The 14,772-nt window shown below is 45.3% G+C and overlaps 1 protein-coding gene across 1 annotated transcript in view; it reads left to right on the top strand.

The window, feature by feature from the left end:
- Positions 1–14,772, top strand: part of VIPR1 (vasoactive intestinal peptide receptor 1) — a 94,236-nt gene that overhangs the window by 31,705 nt on the left and 47,759 nt on the right. The window contains exon 2 of the mRNA XM_039549586.1: positions 4,695–4,791. Coding sequence (XP_039405520.1) covers positions 4,695–4,791 — 97 coding nt within the window. The remainder of the gene's footprint in view (positions 1–4,694; positions 4,792–14,772) is intronic.

Raw genomic sequence — 14,772 nt, 5'->3', positions numbered from 1 at the left:
CATCCTTATTTTCACAGAAGCTGTGCGAAGGTGGGGATGGTGAGAAATGGTCACTCAGAGAACCACAAGTGAATCCATGTCCACTTCCACTGAGCTGACCAGAAATGGGTGAGGGATGGGATTTCATCATCTGAAGACTTTGCAGTTCTACTCCTCCTTTGACTCCAAATCCTGTTATCACTGTAGTCACCCCTGTCCCCATCTCTGGAGTCTCCATGCAGTGAGCTCCAGGTGAGCCAGGAACACTCTGGGATCAGGACAAAGGGGCGTTTCGACGCTCACATCCCTCCTTCTGTGCCCTGCTGTGAATCCCACCTGTCTCTGATGAGCTGCCACGTGTCCCATGGATATTCTGGCCCTGCTGATGGCAGACAGCAGAGATGAGACTAAACATTTCTGCAGCTCCTTCAGTCCGTGACAACTCTTGGAATAGTATTTAATTAAAGAGTGTACACAAAGGCTTTATTTGCAGCAGCAGACTGCACAGTAATCCCCTAACAATTCCTGGGATCAGTCAGGAAGGAAAAGTCTCGTTAACAAAGACTTTGGTTACAACTCCTTGTTATGTGAGAGTAGCTGCAGAACTCAGAGCTGCAAGAAATCACATCCAGCAAAACATTCCCTTCATCTTTCTGCTCAGGGATCAGAGTGTGAGTTGGAAAACCCGTGACAAACTCACCACACCTCTACATGGTGTTTTGGGCATGCCAGGAGGGATTAGTGAGGGGCGGTTATCACGTTACAGCTTCACCCATAATGGATATTCCTAAGAAATTGGATTATAGTTTGTTGTCTGATGTTACCATGAGCTAACGAGAGCTTGTCATGCTTTTTGCTTTATATTTACTTTTTGGATGGGAAATGGGAATTCAAGTGCTCCTCAGCCCTTTGTCTGCGTGGCCAGTTGCCCACTGCAGTGGAAGAGGCCAAAGCCCCAAATCTCTGCCTTTTCCATCGAAAAAAACCTGACCAAAACAACAGAACATAGCAAAAGAACCCCTAGAATGGAGAAGCAATAAAGTGAGTTTGTACACAGCTGTCAATAAAATCTCATTCAACTTTTCTAGCAGGAATAGACCAAGGAAAGATAATTATTTAGCCCCTCATCCAGGGAATCTCCCCTTTGACAGGCAGGACTTGCAGCTCTTGAGGGCTCTTTCCAGACATGAACATTTTGTCACCTGGGAGGTGAATTAAGGCATCTGAACTTGTTCCCTTGCTCACCAGATACCCTGTTGAGCCCCCAACACAAGGAAGACACACTTTCTGTTTCCTGGTGATGCCCAAAACTGTGGTATTTTTGGATTATTTGTATTCCACCTGCCTTGTTTAACCTGTATCAGTGACAGCTGCGACATGTGAGGATTATTGCTGTTATCACTGAGGAGGTTGAAGGAGGGCTGCTGTCATCGAGTTGTTTATTTACTTCTTTAGTTAATGTGCAAAATGAGCCACAAACTCAAAGTCCTCCAGTGTGAATCTGTTTGTTGACCTTGATTGAGTGAAAGGTCTGTGGATGTTAAATCCATACATCACTGACCTTCTCCAGCTAAATGCTGGCTGTTTAGGTTTGAACCCATCCAACTACAGGCAGTGAAGTGGGATGAAAACCTTCAGAGCTGGTGTTTGCTTGCTCCCTGTGGACTGGAAGGAATGGCAAAAAATCAGGTCAGACTAAACACAGAGCTCTGACTCAGCTAAAATTGAGGATGATGTGTCCCACTGACAGAGGAGCTGAGATACATCCCACTCCTTGTTTATGGAATCATAAAATCATTAAGGTTGGAAAAGATCTCCAAGGTCATCAAGAGGAGTCATTACTCCAGCACTGCCAAGGCCACCACTAACCCATGTCCCCAAGTGCCACATCTACATGGCTGCTAAGAGCCTCCAGAGGAAGGTGACTCAACCACGGCCCTGGGCAGCCTGTGCCAGTGTTAACCCTTTCCGTGAAGAAATTTTCCTTAATATCCAAACTAAACCTTCACCGGTGCACCTTGAGGCAATTTCCTCTTGTCCTGTCCCTGTTCCCTGGGAGTAGAGCCACACCTGGTGGCCCCCTCCTGTCAGGGACTTGTGCAGAGCCACAAGGTGCCCCCTGAGCCTCCTTTGCTCCAGGCTCAGCCCCTTTCCCAGCTCCCTCAGCTGCTCCTGGGGCTCCAGCCCCTTCCCCAGCTCCGTTCCCTTCTCTGGACACGCTCCAGCTCCTCAATGTCCTTCTGGTAGTGAGGACCCCAAAACTGACACCAGGATTCGAGGTGTGGCCTCACCAGTGCCCAGCACAGGGGACAATCCCCACCCTGGTCCTGCTGGACACCCTGTTCCTGGTCCAGTCCAGGTGCCATCGCCCTTCCTGCCCACCTGGGCATATCTGGGCTCATGTTCAGCTTCCCTCATCAGCACCCTCAAGTCCTTTTCCAACCTCTGTGCCCCCAGCCTGGAACCCTGATTGGGGTTGTTGTGAGCGCCCACCTACCCTAAAAGCTCACAAGAAGTCAGCACCAGCACTACAAAATCCAAGATCACCTGGATTTTGTTATTTTAGTGACTGGACACTCTTTTTTCAGTGTTCTGCCTAACATAGATATATTTCCTCCTAGACTGTATGGGGAAAAAAAAAAGATGAGATTTTAAAAAATTTTATGTATAATCAAGTTTACTTGAGCCTGTCACAAGCCCACTTTTCAAAACAGAGCCTCATTTGTTTTGTTAAGATGAGAAAACCAGTTACTCAAAAGTAAATATTGGGCCATTGAGGTGAATATGCAATCAACCAATTGAGGCATGAGATATTAGTGAAGGGAAGAAGTGGCAGTGAAGTACTTCCTAATGGGCTTGGTATAAAATCTGCTGCCTAAAAAAAATTAAGATTAATAGTAAAAAAAAAAAAAAAATTAATATTGTAGAATACAGAGTACTTTGCCAGCCCTGATCAAAGTTAAAGTCATAGGAATTAATTTATAAAGTGAAAACCAGGGGTATTTATAGATGTGAGATGAATTTGGCAATGGTTTAAGTCCAGAGAGTTAAAACTCCCCTTTGAAAAAGTCAGAATGTTTTGAAAACATTTCAGTCTTTATTTTTCCAGCAAGTGTTCTGCAAATCTCTCACGCTTCCCCTCATGCTTTTTTAAGGTTAAAATAAAATGGCAAGAAGCACTGTAAATCAAAACAAAATGAATCTATGGTATTTCAGATGAGCCAAGATGAAATTTCCAAAGATCTGTTTCCCTTTGGGAAAAAGAAATATTTGAGAACGAAGACAACTCCAAATGAATCCCCTTCTTCTTGTGTTTGTTTTTTTATTTATTTTTAATTTGACAAGAAAACCACACAATTAATTGTTTATACACTGCTAGTCAAGGCCCATTCCCAACCTAAAGGAAATTAAAATCTGAACCAGGCATGGCATGAAACAGGGAAGAGAGCAGGGTAGGTTAATAGGAAATGATGAGATAAATTTAGTGTGCTAAGTTATTTTATAATTTTAACCCAGATTTACATCAAACAATTGTTCCTTCAGAGGATTTCTGGATTTTTTGTCTTAAAACCTTGACTGGCAAATATATGAAGAGAGCAATAACTCACACATTTTGAAACGAGACAGGAAATGATCTTTTTTTTAAAAAAATTATTTTCTCTGCCTATTTCTGATGAATATATATGATTATCCCAAAACTCAGGAGTGAGCAGTGAATCAATCCCTTCTTACAGGCAGAGGTTTCTCCTGTGTGCTCATGATCTGTTCCTGAAGTTAACCCTGCCGATGTTCTCTCCCTCATCACATTTGACAGTGACAGTATAAACTCAAGCCAAAGACTTCTGCTCTCTTTCTCCTCTCTCCACCTCTTTGATGTTGGGTTTCTGAGAAGTTTTCTCCCTGTTGAATGCCCTTTCCAAACCCTTTAAAAGAGATGGGGCTTGGAGCAGCCTCAGTTTCTGGTCATAGCAATGGTCAAGGTGTCACCTCCAAGCTGAGAGCGTGTTGGTGACAAGGGGACACTGAGATAACTGTGAGCTCCCAGTTCCTTTTTTTGGAGTAAAAATCACTATTTCCACGTTTTATGATTGATGCAATTCATGAATTCCACATTATGAGGAGTCCATGATTAATTACCTGAACATTTTGTGGCCACTGTTGTATTACAAACACAATTCGATTAGGCCTGACTGAGGAGAAGCCACTTGAGGAGAAAGTCTTGTCACTGGGAATTTCCTGCTTTTTATCTCCTTGATCTCCTAATCTTCATCAGAGATTCTGTTCTTATTTGATTTGGGGTTTTGTTGTGCTTTGAATTAGCATGAGAGCCAGGAGATGGGGAATAAACCATGAAGCACAGATCCCACAGCTCCTGGCATGAATATTAAAGCTGCCGTCTTCCTGCCCTACATAGCTGGTGCTGTTGGTTAGCCAGGCAGGGTTTCAGGAGCATCAAGCAGCAGAATTGCTCCTGATCATCAGAAAAAAAAATAGGTTGTGGGGTTTTTTTCCTAAGGAAATGGAGGGAAATGCTGATTTTTCAGCAGGCTCTGGGTTTCTCTCCTTTCTCTCGAGGGAACATAAAATAAGGCTGAGTGCACATCTGTGCAGTGGTCCTGGAGAGCTCCATCTCACTCCACGAGGCCATGAAGCCACAGGAATGCCTCTCTGAGGGTGGCCTTTGCTCACTGTCTCCTTCTGTGCCCTCCCTGCAGGCATCCAGCACCCGGCCGGAGTGCAGCATCATGCAGGAGATCGAGGAGGAGCGCAGCCAGTGCTTGGCAGAGCTGACCTGGGACAACCAGACCTCAGGTATGGCAACGCTCAGTCCCTCCCTGGCCAGCAAACCCACAGCTCCCAGCCACATCTGCCTTGTCCTGGCCATTTCCCAGCCCTTTTGCTGCTGGCCAGGGCCTCCTCCAGCTGACGCTCTTCACAAGGGAGAGGAATAGGTGCTTCCAGAGTACAGTTCAGTCAACCAAGAGTTCCAGCAGCTCTCCGGGGTTCCCTTGCAGCCTCCCAGCTGGGAAAGCCTAACTGAGGTGTCTCAGTGGGTTTAAACTCAGTTGTCCACCTCTCTGAAGTGGAATTTTTCCAATTTTTCCCTGGGAACTCAAAGCCTGAAGTTCTCCCAGGGCTTGGATCGCTCCAAGGGAAGTCATTGTGACCATCTCCTTTGACTGAACTGCCCTCCCTTCCCTATGCCAAAATTTCTCCTGTTCTGGTGGTGAAGCAGAGGGTGCTCCAAGGCTGTGAAGTGTCTCTGGAGCTGGGACAGGCAGCCAAGATCCTCTCCTTGTTCATGGAGTGCTCACCACACTGAGAAATCCCCCTGGAAGGAAGTGGCCTTAAGCCACTCCCTCCTTCAATGATCAGGAAAGGAATAAGATTTTGGTGCTGCCCCATCCCATCCCATCCCATCCCATCCCATCCCATCTCACCCTGTCCTGCAGCAGAGCTGCAAAACCCCAAGTAAAAGCATCCAGTTGGATCTCTCGCCCTCCAAATGCCTCTCTCCAGTTACCAGTCCCATCTCTGAAAGTAAAAGGTGTGTAGGGACCCCCATTAGACTGCCAGGACCCAAAAAGAAGGGACCATTTTGCTGGGGAAAGGGATGGGAAAATGCATATCCTGCTTGAGATTTGCACCCCTCCTCCCTAAAGAGGGAGAAGTGGAAGAGAAAAGTCTCCATTGGCAATATTGGAACAGAATCCTGGGACAAGCTGATCCCAGGAGGAGCTTCACTGGATGCCAGGAAGGCTTTTGGCCCCTGCTTTTATCTACTAAGGGATGGTTTTCCTTGATTTGGATGCTGTTTCAAGTGCCCCTGTACAGTTAAACGGAGACGTTTGAAGAAATGTTCTTCTGCAATCCAGCAAGGGGAGAACTCAGGGTTGATAAAAACATTCATCTGAAAGCCAGCTAAATGCTTCATTTTGTTTTCATGGATATTTAAAGAAATTCAATTAAATACAGTATATTACAAGGAGAAGAAGAAATAGTTGAAGTGAAAATAGTTTTCCTGCTTTTCCAAAATTATTTTTCTCATTGGGAAGTTTAATTGAGAACAGCTTTTTCTTCTAACAGCAGAATTAAACCAATGAAAGTATTTTTCCCAATTCTGAAATAAAGACACGCAGCCATGTTGCAAGTCATTAACACTCAAGCATTAGCAAGTATATAGAAATCCTTCAGAGGGTTTTTTCCCTGATGGAATGCTGAAATATTGGGCTGGGATAAATCTACATTTTCACCAGTCACTACTCACAAATTGGACTGATTCAGAAATTGTAGTTTTGAGCACAGGAAAATGGTTTTGTCCATGGAGACAGTAGTGGAACTGGAGTGATAGGACAAGGGGGAATGTCTTCAAACTGAAAGAGAGTGGTTTAGATTGGATATGGGGAAGAAATCCTTCCCTGTGAGGGTGGTGAGGCCCTGGCACAGGGTGCCCAGAGAAGCTGTGGCTGCCCCTGGATCCCTGGAAGTGTCCAAGGCCAGGCTGGATGGGGCTTGGAGCATCCTGGGATAATGGAAGGTGTCCCTGCCCATGGCAGGAGTTGGAAGGAGATGATTTTAAGGTCCCTTCCTTTGTGGAAAGCAGTTGGCATCCATTTACCCCAAAACATCAGCAGGTTTTTAGGAGCTCAATACCTGATTTTATTATCCAGACACTCACTGCCCCTCCCCCGGAACCAACATAAAAACCCGAATCTCTGAATCTCTTAAATGGGTGGCTGTGGGTGGATCAGTGTATGGAGAACTCTGTTTTGAAATTGGTGTGGACAGGTAATTTCCAAGTGCCTACACAGAGTGTGCTTCCCCTTTAGGGGAGTGTTCACAGCATGTGAGCACAAGGAGGTCAAAGAAGATGTTTTTCTGGAGTGGGGCTCCGTAATTCAATAAATAAAGCTGAGCTGTAAAATCAAACTTTGAACTTTGACGGTTGGGGGTGAGGGGGAAGTTTGTGGAGAAATCTCATGAAGGTGATGATATGAAGGTGATGACTGTTTCATCTGAGTGTTGCTGGAAAGAAAAAGCCTAGTAAAACTCTTAGGAAAAATGTAATCTTAACCCAGTTCCATCCCCCCAACAGGAGGGTGAAAAGAAATTGAGTCTCCTTGAGATCTGCAGTGTAAAACTTTGATTTATGGCCAGGTACTTGTGCTGCCTTCTGCACTTTCCACGCCTTTTCAGCAAAAAGAAAATCACTTGAGGTTTAACGAGTGATTCATTATCCTTTCTTATTAAATGAGTGGAAATAAACACAGTGTTTCGGTACATTCTGGAAAGAAAGCTTTTGTTTGGGAGCCATTATCAATTGTATTGATCATAGGGGCTTCATCACAGCTGTAATTTGATGTGTCAGACAGATTAGTCACTTGTTAAGAGCACTTGGTGGTGCTGAGGTTGATCACTGGCTCGGGATAAGCCCGTAGATTTGCACTGATAAACAATGAAGTCCTTCTTAACCCTCTTTTGTCCTCAAACACCCCCCCTTCCTCACAGGGGCTGTACATGCATGAAATCCAAGTTTTCTTTTCAGATCTTCCATCCCTGGAAGTGTCCAAGGCCAGGGTGGGCACAGCATGGAGCAACCTGGGATAGTGGGAGGTGTCCTTGCCCATGGCAGGGGGTTTGAAGGAGAAGATCCATGTGAATCCCTCTATTCCCTGTTAGGAGTGTGATTCAGTACCTGTGGAGTTACGCATATTTGAGGAAATTTGACAGTGGGATTTGACAATTTTAAAGGTCTCTTCCAACCCTGGTGATTCTGTGATTCTACAGCCAAGGGGTCACTAAATATTGCCAACCTCTGATGAGGAGAAGTTCGTTTTCCAGCACAGGAAATACTGCAGAGGATGCAGTGAGGGAGAAACTCACAAGGAAAGCCGTTTAAGCTGGCAGTGTGTACAGAGGAGAACCAAACAGCTGTGAGAGCAAAGTCTGGGCTTTTCAGGGAGTTTATAACCATCAGAGGACACCCAACAGCCTCTCTGCAGGTCTGCAGGAAGGGGAATTTTATGGACTTCGTGGCAGAGCTTGCCCAGTTTCTGGAAGGGTGTGTGGGATGCAGGTGTGTTGCAGCACAGGGCTGGATTTCATGAGCAGGACTGGCCTTGCACTCCTCTGCCCTGGTGTTTTTTAACTCCATGCTGGAATAACTTGCAAAGACATTAAATGACACATGTGATTCAACACAGGAGTGGATTCTTTGCCATTAAAATCAAGGATAGGTAGGCTGAGACCAGTTTTACATGAGCAAATAGCCATGGCATGGGAATGACTTTTGGTGAGGGACTTTCACTTGGTTTTGGGTATCTCTGGTGTGTTCTGGCCAGGTGTAGGCATCTATTTCAGGATGTGATAAATCCCGTTCAGATTGTCTTACCTGATGTCAAAATACTTAAAAGTAGGGGAATCTTAGTGAGCAGCTCAGGTGTGTAGGAAAAACCACATTTCACAGATGATCTCTGTCCTGGTGTTCACTAGCCAGAGGGGACTTGGCCAGATGAGGTGAAATCATGGCGGGGGGGTTGGACAAGATGATCATTAAAGGTCCCTTTCAACCAGACTATTCCATGATTCTGTATTTCAGAAGTGAAGAATGCAATCCCAGCCCCACCAAAAATCAGGATTTAGCTCCAGATGCTTTTCCAGTCAGGACATCTGTATGCAACACAGTGGCTGCTCAGCTGATAATGCACTGAGCAGCAGTAGGGAAGCTCTCCCAAGGGTTGGGATATGGGGGTTTTGCTTCCCAGACTCACAGATGGAGGCAAATCCCTCTCTATGAAGTGTGGCTGAGCTCCTGAAGGCTGCAAGGCAGGAATCACCACTGCACTGCTTCCTGCTGATTTCCTCTTGCGTCTTTTATGTAATGGTCCCAGAGCACAGAGGAGTATTTTTGGGTTTGTTTTCAGGAAAGCTTCTCTTCTCCATGGCTGTAATTTACAAACACTTCAGCTTAAACTGAAGCACAGAAATAAAATGATAATAAATTTAAAAAGTAGCCCTCTCTTTGTTTAAAAGGCAGGAAAATCAATCAGGTCTAGGTTGGCTGGCTCAGCTCATTATCTGTTTATACTATTATTGCTAATTAATTTGCTCTGCAATCAGATACTCTTTCAGAAGCAGGAGAGTCATTTAGGGATGGTAGCTGAATAAGGAGCTGTGACTCGTGTCTGGGTGGGGTGAGTCATGGAATGGTTTGGGTTGGAAGAGACCTTAAAGGTCATCTCATTCCAGTCCCTGCCATGGGCAGGGATACCTTCTACTATCCCAGGCTGCTTCAAGCCCTGTCCAACCTGTCCTGATACATCCAGTCCTTCAGCACTGCACTTTTTATTTGCTCTCTAGCCCTGTCTGTCTTGGAAGCAGAATAAAACCCAATTACAAAGTCTGAAAAGTGGAAAACATGGAAAAAAATAGTGCCATTCCCTCTCCCACTGCTTGTCCACATCTGCTTAACTTGCACATGCCTCACACTTGTTGTGGGCAATAGAGGTGAGTCTTACAACCTCATCATCACCGTGGAAAAAAATCCAGGTGGGAAATGGCTCATGCTGTTTAAACTCTGAATATTTTTCTGTTCCATAGGCTTAGAGTGGAGGCTGGCTTGAAAAGCCAAATTTGGAGCCTGGGGGGGTCTCTATCAGTCCCCCCTGAAGAAGTCAAAACAAGTTTGATGGGAGGAGAAGCAGTGAACATATGGAAATTAAAAATCAAGCTGGAAAAAAACATTGATGAAGTTTAAATTAGGAGCCTGTTTATTCATCACCATCTGTTTATAGTGCAGCAAGATAAGAAATAATTAATAGCTCCTTGCTTGGGAAAGTTCAAGTGAATTCTCACCTCCCAGTTGCATAAGCCCTGCTGGGGCAGACGAGGTGTCAGTGGGATCTGTGGGACAATCCTGTTATCAGCAGCTCTCCAGGTGCTGGAGCAGGCACCACATAGCTGATCCAGCTCAAGAACTCACAGAATCACAGAATCACCAGGTTGGAAGAGACCTCCAAGATCATCGAGTCCAACCCATGCCCTAACACCTCAACTAAACCATGGCACCAAGTGCCACGTCCAATCTTGTTTAAACACATCCAGGAATGGTGATTCCACCACCTCCCTGGGCAGACAATTCCAGTATTTCACCACTCTTTCCACGAAAAAATTTCTCCTGATACCCAACTTATATTTCCCCTGCTGCAGTTTAGGACTGTGTCCTCTTGTTCTGTCAGTTGCTGCCTGGAGAAAGAGACCAAGCCCACCTGACTACAACCACCCTTCAGGGAGCTGTAGAGAGTGATAAGGTCAAGAGAGTGCCCAAAGTAGGGCAGGGAAAAACTGTGGATGTGGCACCTGAGGATGTGGATCAGTGGGGAACGTGGTGGTGTTGGGTTGGTGGTTGGATTTGGTGACCTTAGGGGTCACCAAAGATTCTGTGATTCTGTTATTTCAGAGCGGTGTAGAACTCTCAGAGGTCTTCTACCATCTTCATCAACCTCTTAAAAAATCCTGGGGCATCAAGAATGGCATTAAATGACAACTCCTGTCCAGCTAAATCAAACCCTGAGGATCCAGAAAACACACTCAAAGAAACCTGGAGAACAGTTTAGCTCAGTCTAAAATATGTTTGATCTTGATGGTCTCTCTAAAGGCAAAAGGACCTGCTGGACTTTTTGCCATGTTCTCTTTTATTAATTTTTAATTTACTTTTTTCCTATTACTCTGACCCAGGTGATACAAAGAGCCCCTTAATTTCATTCTTGCTCTGAGCAGCAGCACTGGGGAACTCCCACATATGACATCAGTCCCTGCCATTCCTTGACAGGGTGGTCTCTCCTACAACAGCAGAAGGTTCAGCCATGGGACATTAGGACCTTAAACCCCAGACTCTCTTTTAGGATCAGTACCAAATTCAAGCTTCCTTTTATTTAACAGAAATTTTTCTCCCAGGTCTTTGGCAATGGCCACGATACACAGTAGGACAGGTACTTCCAAATGGTCTTCCTTCACCTTTCCCTCATCTCTCTGGGACTCTTGCCAAACACTTCCATGCTGCAGCTCTTACAGAGGTGGAACCCACTCGCTGGAAGTTCAAAATGAAGAAATCTGCCGTGGATTTCTCAGAGGAGAACCTTTGTGGACTCTGCCACAAAATCTGGCCCCTGAAAGAGGAAGAGGGAACAGTCTTGTCACAGTGGTAAACCCAACCTGAACCCTGAGAACCACCCCCAGGCTTTGGTGTTGGCTGCTTTGATCCAGCCTGAAGCTGATGCTGTTCTTCCAGACCAGGAGTCTCTTTCTGAGGACACAATAATCAGCAAAGTTTTCCCTAAAGATGGTTCTTTTCTGTCCATCCTTGCCCTGTGACCCACTGCCCACCTCTCCAGTGAGCACTGCTGATTCCCATTTGGGTTTCGGGGACACGGTTTAGCCAAGAACATGGTGATGCTGGGTTAACTCTTGGCCTCAATGGCCTTAAAATGTTTTTCCAACCTTACCAATTCCATGTTTCTAACAGTGGTCCCTCAGTTGCTTGTCTGAGCCCATCCAACCCCCTGAAGTGCAGACACCGACCAGCAACAGGATGAAATTCCAACACAGGCCCACACAGCACCTCAGCACTCCTCCCTGTGGAGCTGAGAGCTGATCTGTGCCTTGACCTCACCTCTCCGCAGACATTTAGACATTCCAACATCTGTTTTCTGCCTTAAAACACAACAGGGGTGGAGGCTTTGCTTTGGTTTTGCCCGTTGCTGACTCGTCCTGGCTGGAAGCTCTCTAACAAGCAGCAGTGTTTGTTTGACTCAGGAACAGCTGTCCTGGGGCTTGTCGGGATTAGCAGCCACTTAGTGAACACAAATTTGTGTTGGAAAAGGCATTTTAGTTTGGAGAATGTGTCACACTTTTAAATGCCAGCAGGAGTTTTGGTTCCTTTTTTTTTAAACATGAGATAATAGATAAACGCACACAGCCTTAGATGTGCAAAGGTTACAGAAATAAGGGAAAAGTGACATTGATGCAGTCGAAAATAAATTCAAAGTATTTTGAAAGCTCTGGATAACATCTCAGATTAAATCCATCTATGCAAAGGTTTTGCTTCTGACAGCAGCTTGTGTTTGTCCCTCTCACATCCCGTGAGATTTCTGGTTAAAAAATCTCTCCTTCCTCATCTTTTCTTTTTGTTTTTCTGTTGTTATTGACTGTATCAGAGCACCCTCATGATGGTATCCACCCTTTTTACCTGGGATAAGTACTCTGGGGAATATTGCATACACTGTAAGTTATGTTGGGAAGAGCAGTCCTAGAGATCAAGCCACTATGAATTTCTTTCTGGAGATGCCAGTATGGGAAAAACCATCTAAGAAGTCTGATTCTCTGTAAATCCAGTTGTCTACATCTCCTGGAAGAGAGTTGATTTGAATGAGGAAACCCTGGAATAATCCTTTAAGCATGCTCAGTGTCAGAGCACTGGAGATCTTGTTTAGAGGCTGCTCAGGAGATAAGTCATGTTTTTGGCAACGGCCTTTGTAAATCTTTGTCTTAAATCTTGGATCTTTCAGTTCACATGTTCTGTAGTTAGGCAGAAGGGCTCAGCTCACTGGTTTGATTTATGAAAAGGGTGTTCTGGAGGGAAGAAAAAAGTCAAGCATTTGTTTAGTTTGTTGGTTAAAAAAGGCTGAAAGAGTACAAACTTTTGTTTTTAAAAAATTGTTTCCTAATAGATGTTGATGGTGGAAAATATTGTAGGATTTTCATGCTTAAAAATCATCCTCCAGCAGCAGACACTGGTGATTTTTTTTCACACTGATTAGAATGACTCAGTTTGGGGGTTTTAAGGTGAGATTTCCTTCATACATCTTTGAGTCGAATTCCTGCAAATATTTAGGAAGAAAGTTATTTTTTAATATATTCCCATTGAGTGCTTGAACAGCTTCTACTGGCAGCCACTGCAGAAGTGCAAACCAGGTTTTACAGTAACTAATGGTGCTCTTGTGGTAGAATCATGGAGCTGTTAAGGTTGGAAAAGACCTTTAAGATCATCAAGTCCAGCTTGGACTGAGTGGGAAAAATGAAATCACAGTCTCTCTCTTGACACAGTTATTGAGGCAAAGTCCAAAACAAACTCTTTTCACTTATCCTGAATTTTGGGATCCTTTTGGCTTTCTGTGATGGCCCAGGTCCCTTCTCTGCTGAACTGGAGCTGCAAGTCCCTCAGTGAGCGATGAGCAAAGGAGCATCAGAGCACCAGCAGAGCTCATCAGTGGTGGGAAGGAAATGCCACCGTGTCAGGGGTCACATGCCCTGGCAGGATTGTGGCTTTCCTTCAGCTGGCTGGTTCCTCTGTCACATCCTGCCTGCAGTGCTGCAGTGAGAGCAGGCAGCACAACGGGCAAAAAATATCCAAATTCAGCACAAAGCTGTGGAAAGCTGAAAGGGGAGCTCTGAGGGGATGGGTTTGCTGCAGAGCAGGCTGTCAGTGGTGATACAAATGGAGATGGAGATGGAGCTGGAGGAGGAGAGATGCCCAAGGGATGCTGGAGTGTGAGTGGCACTGAGGACAGGAGGGCACAGCAGTGACTCTTTCAGGGAAGAGAGGGAGGATGCATTTAGTGAAACCTCAGAGCCAAGCTAACCCCAGCCAAATCCAATCTGTTGTGGAAAAACAGGCACAAAATTAATTTCTGTGCATAAAGCAATGATAGGGAATACAAATCATAAAGTCACCCCAAGACAAACCCCTATTCTGCAAGCCCAGGGCACGATGGGGTAGAATTAAACCCACCAAAGATACAAGGGAGAAATGATAGGGAGCTGTTTCCATCCTGGGAGCTACTAAATAGGCTGGGACACTTCAGCTTGAAAAAGAGATGCCCAAGAAGGGACATTAAAGAGGATTTTATGGTTTTTCTCACCAGGAAAAGGGATATTGTGGTTAGGCTGCGAATATTTCTTCTTTGTAAAAGAACTGAGCAATTCCTAGTGAAACCAGCAATGAGCAGGTTCAAAGTGAGTTCAGAAAGGGATATAATTTTTCTGTCAGTGGGCACTTAAACCGTGCAATGCCTTGGCGCAGGAGGTTGTGAGTTCTAAAAATTTTCCCTGGGTTCAGAAGCAAAATCAAATTGCATTTAAGAGATTTATGGGAGAAAAAGAATCTACCTATGGAACTTTTTATTATTTCATACAACTTTTAAATAGAAAATTGTCCCTCGTTTGGGAGGTCTCTGCTCACCAGAGTCTGTGCTGGCAGTAGTGACCCAAGGCTGAAGATGGGTATTCCTCCACTGTGATTAAATCCAAGCTGCCTGGGTGGAACTGAGTTATGGAGAGTTGCAGGCACCAACTTTTGGAGCCTGTTTCCTTCAGTCAGGCTGGAGATCAGTGCTCAGCTGGGACAGGGAGATTGATGCAGTGATAATTGGCTGTAATGAGATGGTTGTAACAAGACCAAGCCGGGCAAGCCACGGGTGAGCACCAAGGTTGGGCTCCTCAGGGGGACAATAAATGTCACCCCATGGCTGTTTACAGTCCTGACTCCTGGGAGCTTGCAAACTGCCTGCTGATATGGAATGGGAGAGAAAATGAGATTTTATTGCAGCACACCAGGCTGTGATGGTGCCCTGGGATAGCTCAGCCCGGCTTAACTAAGCTGCGCCTTTGCCTCGCTGTTATCTCTGTGGGTACTGAGAGCTCCCGAGACACCCCAGGCATCAAATGGGCATCTCTGCATCTGAACAGGGTTTCCAAGAGCAAAATGTGTGGGAATGTCATTCAGAAGAGACCTGG

Source organism: Corvus cornix, chromosome 2 (genome assembly GCF_000738735.6).
Source record: "Corvus cornix cornix isolate S_Up_H32 chromosome 2, ASM73873v5, whole genome shotgun sequence".
Taxonomy (NCBI): Eukaryota; Metazoa; Chordata; class Aves; order Passeriformes; family Corvidae; genus Corvus; species Corvus cornix.
This window is presented reverse-complemented; position numbering and strand designations above follow the sequence as displayed.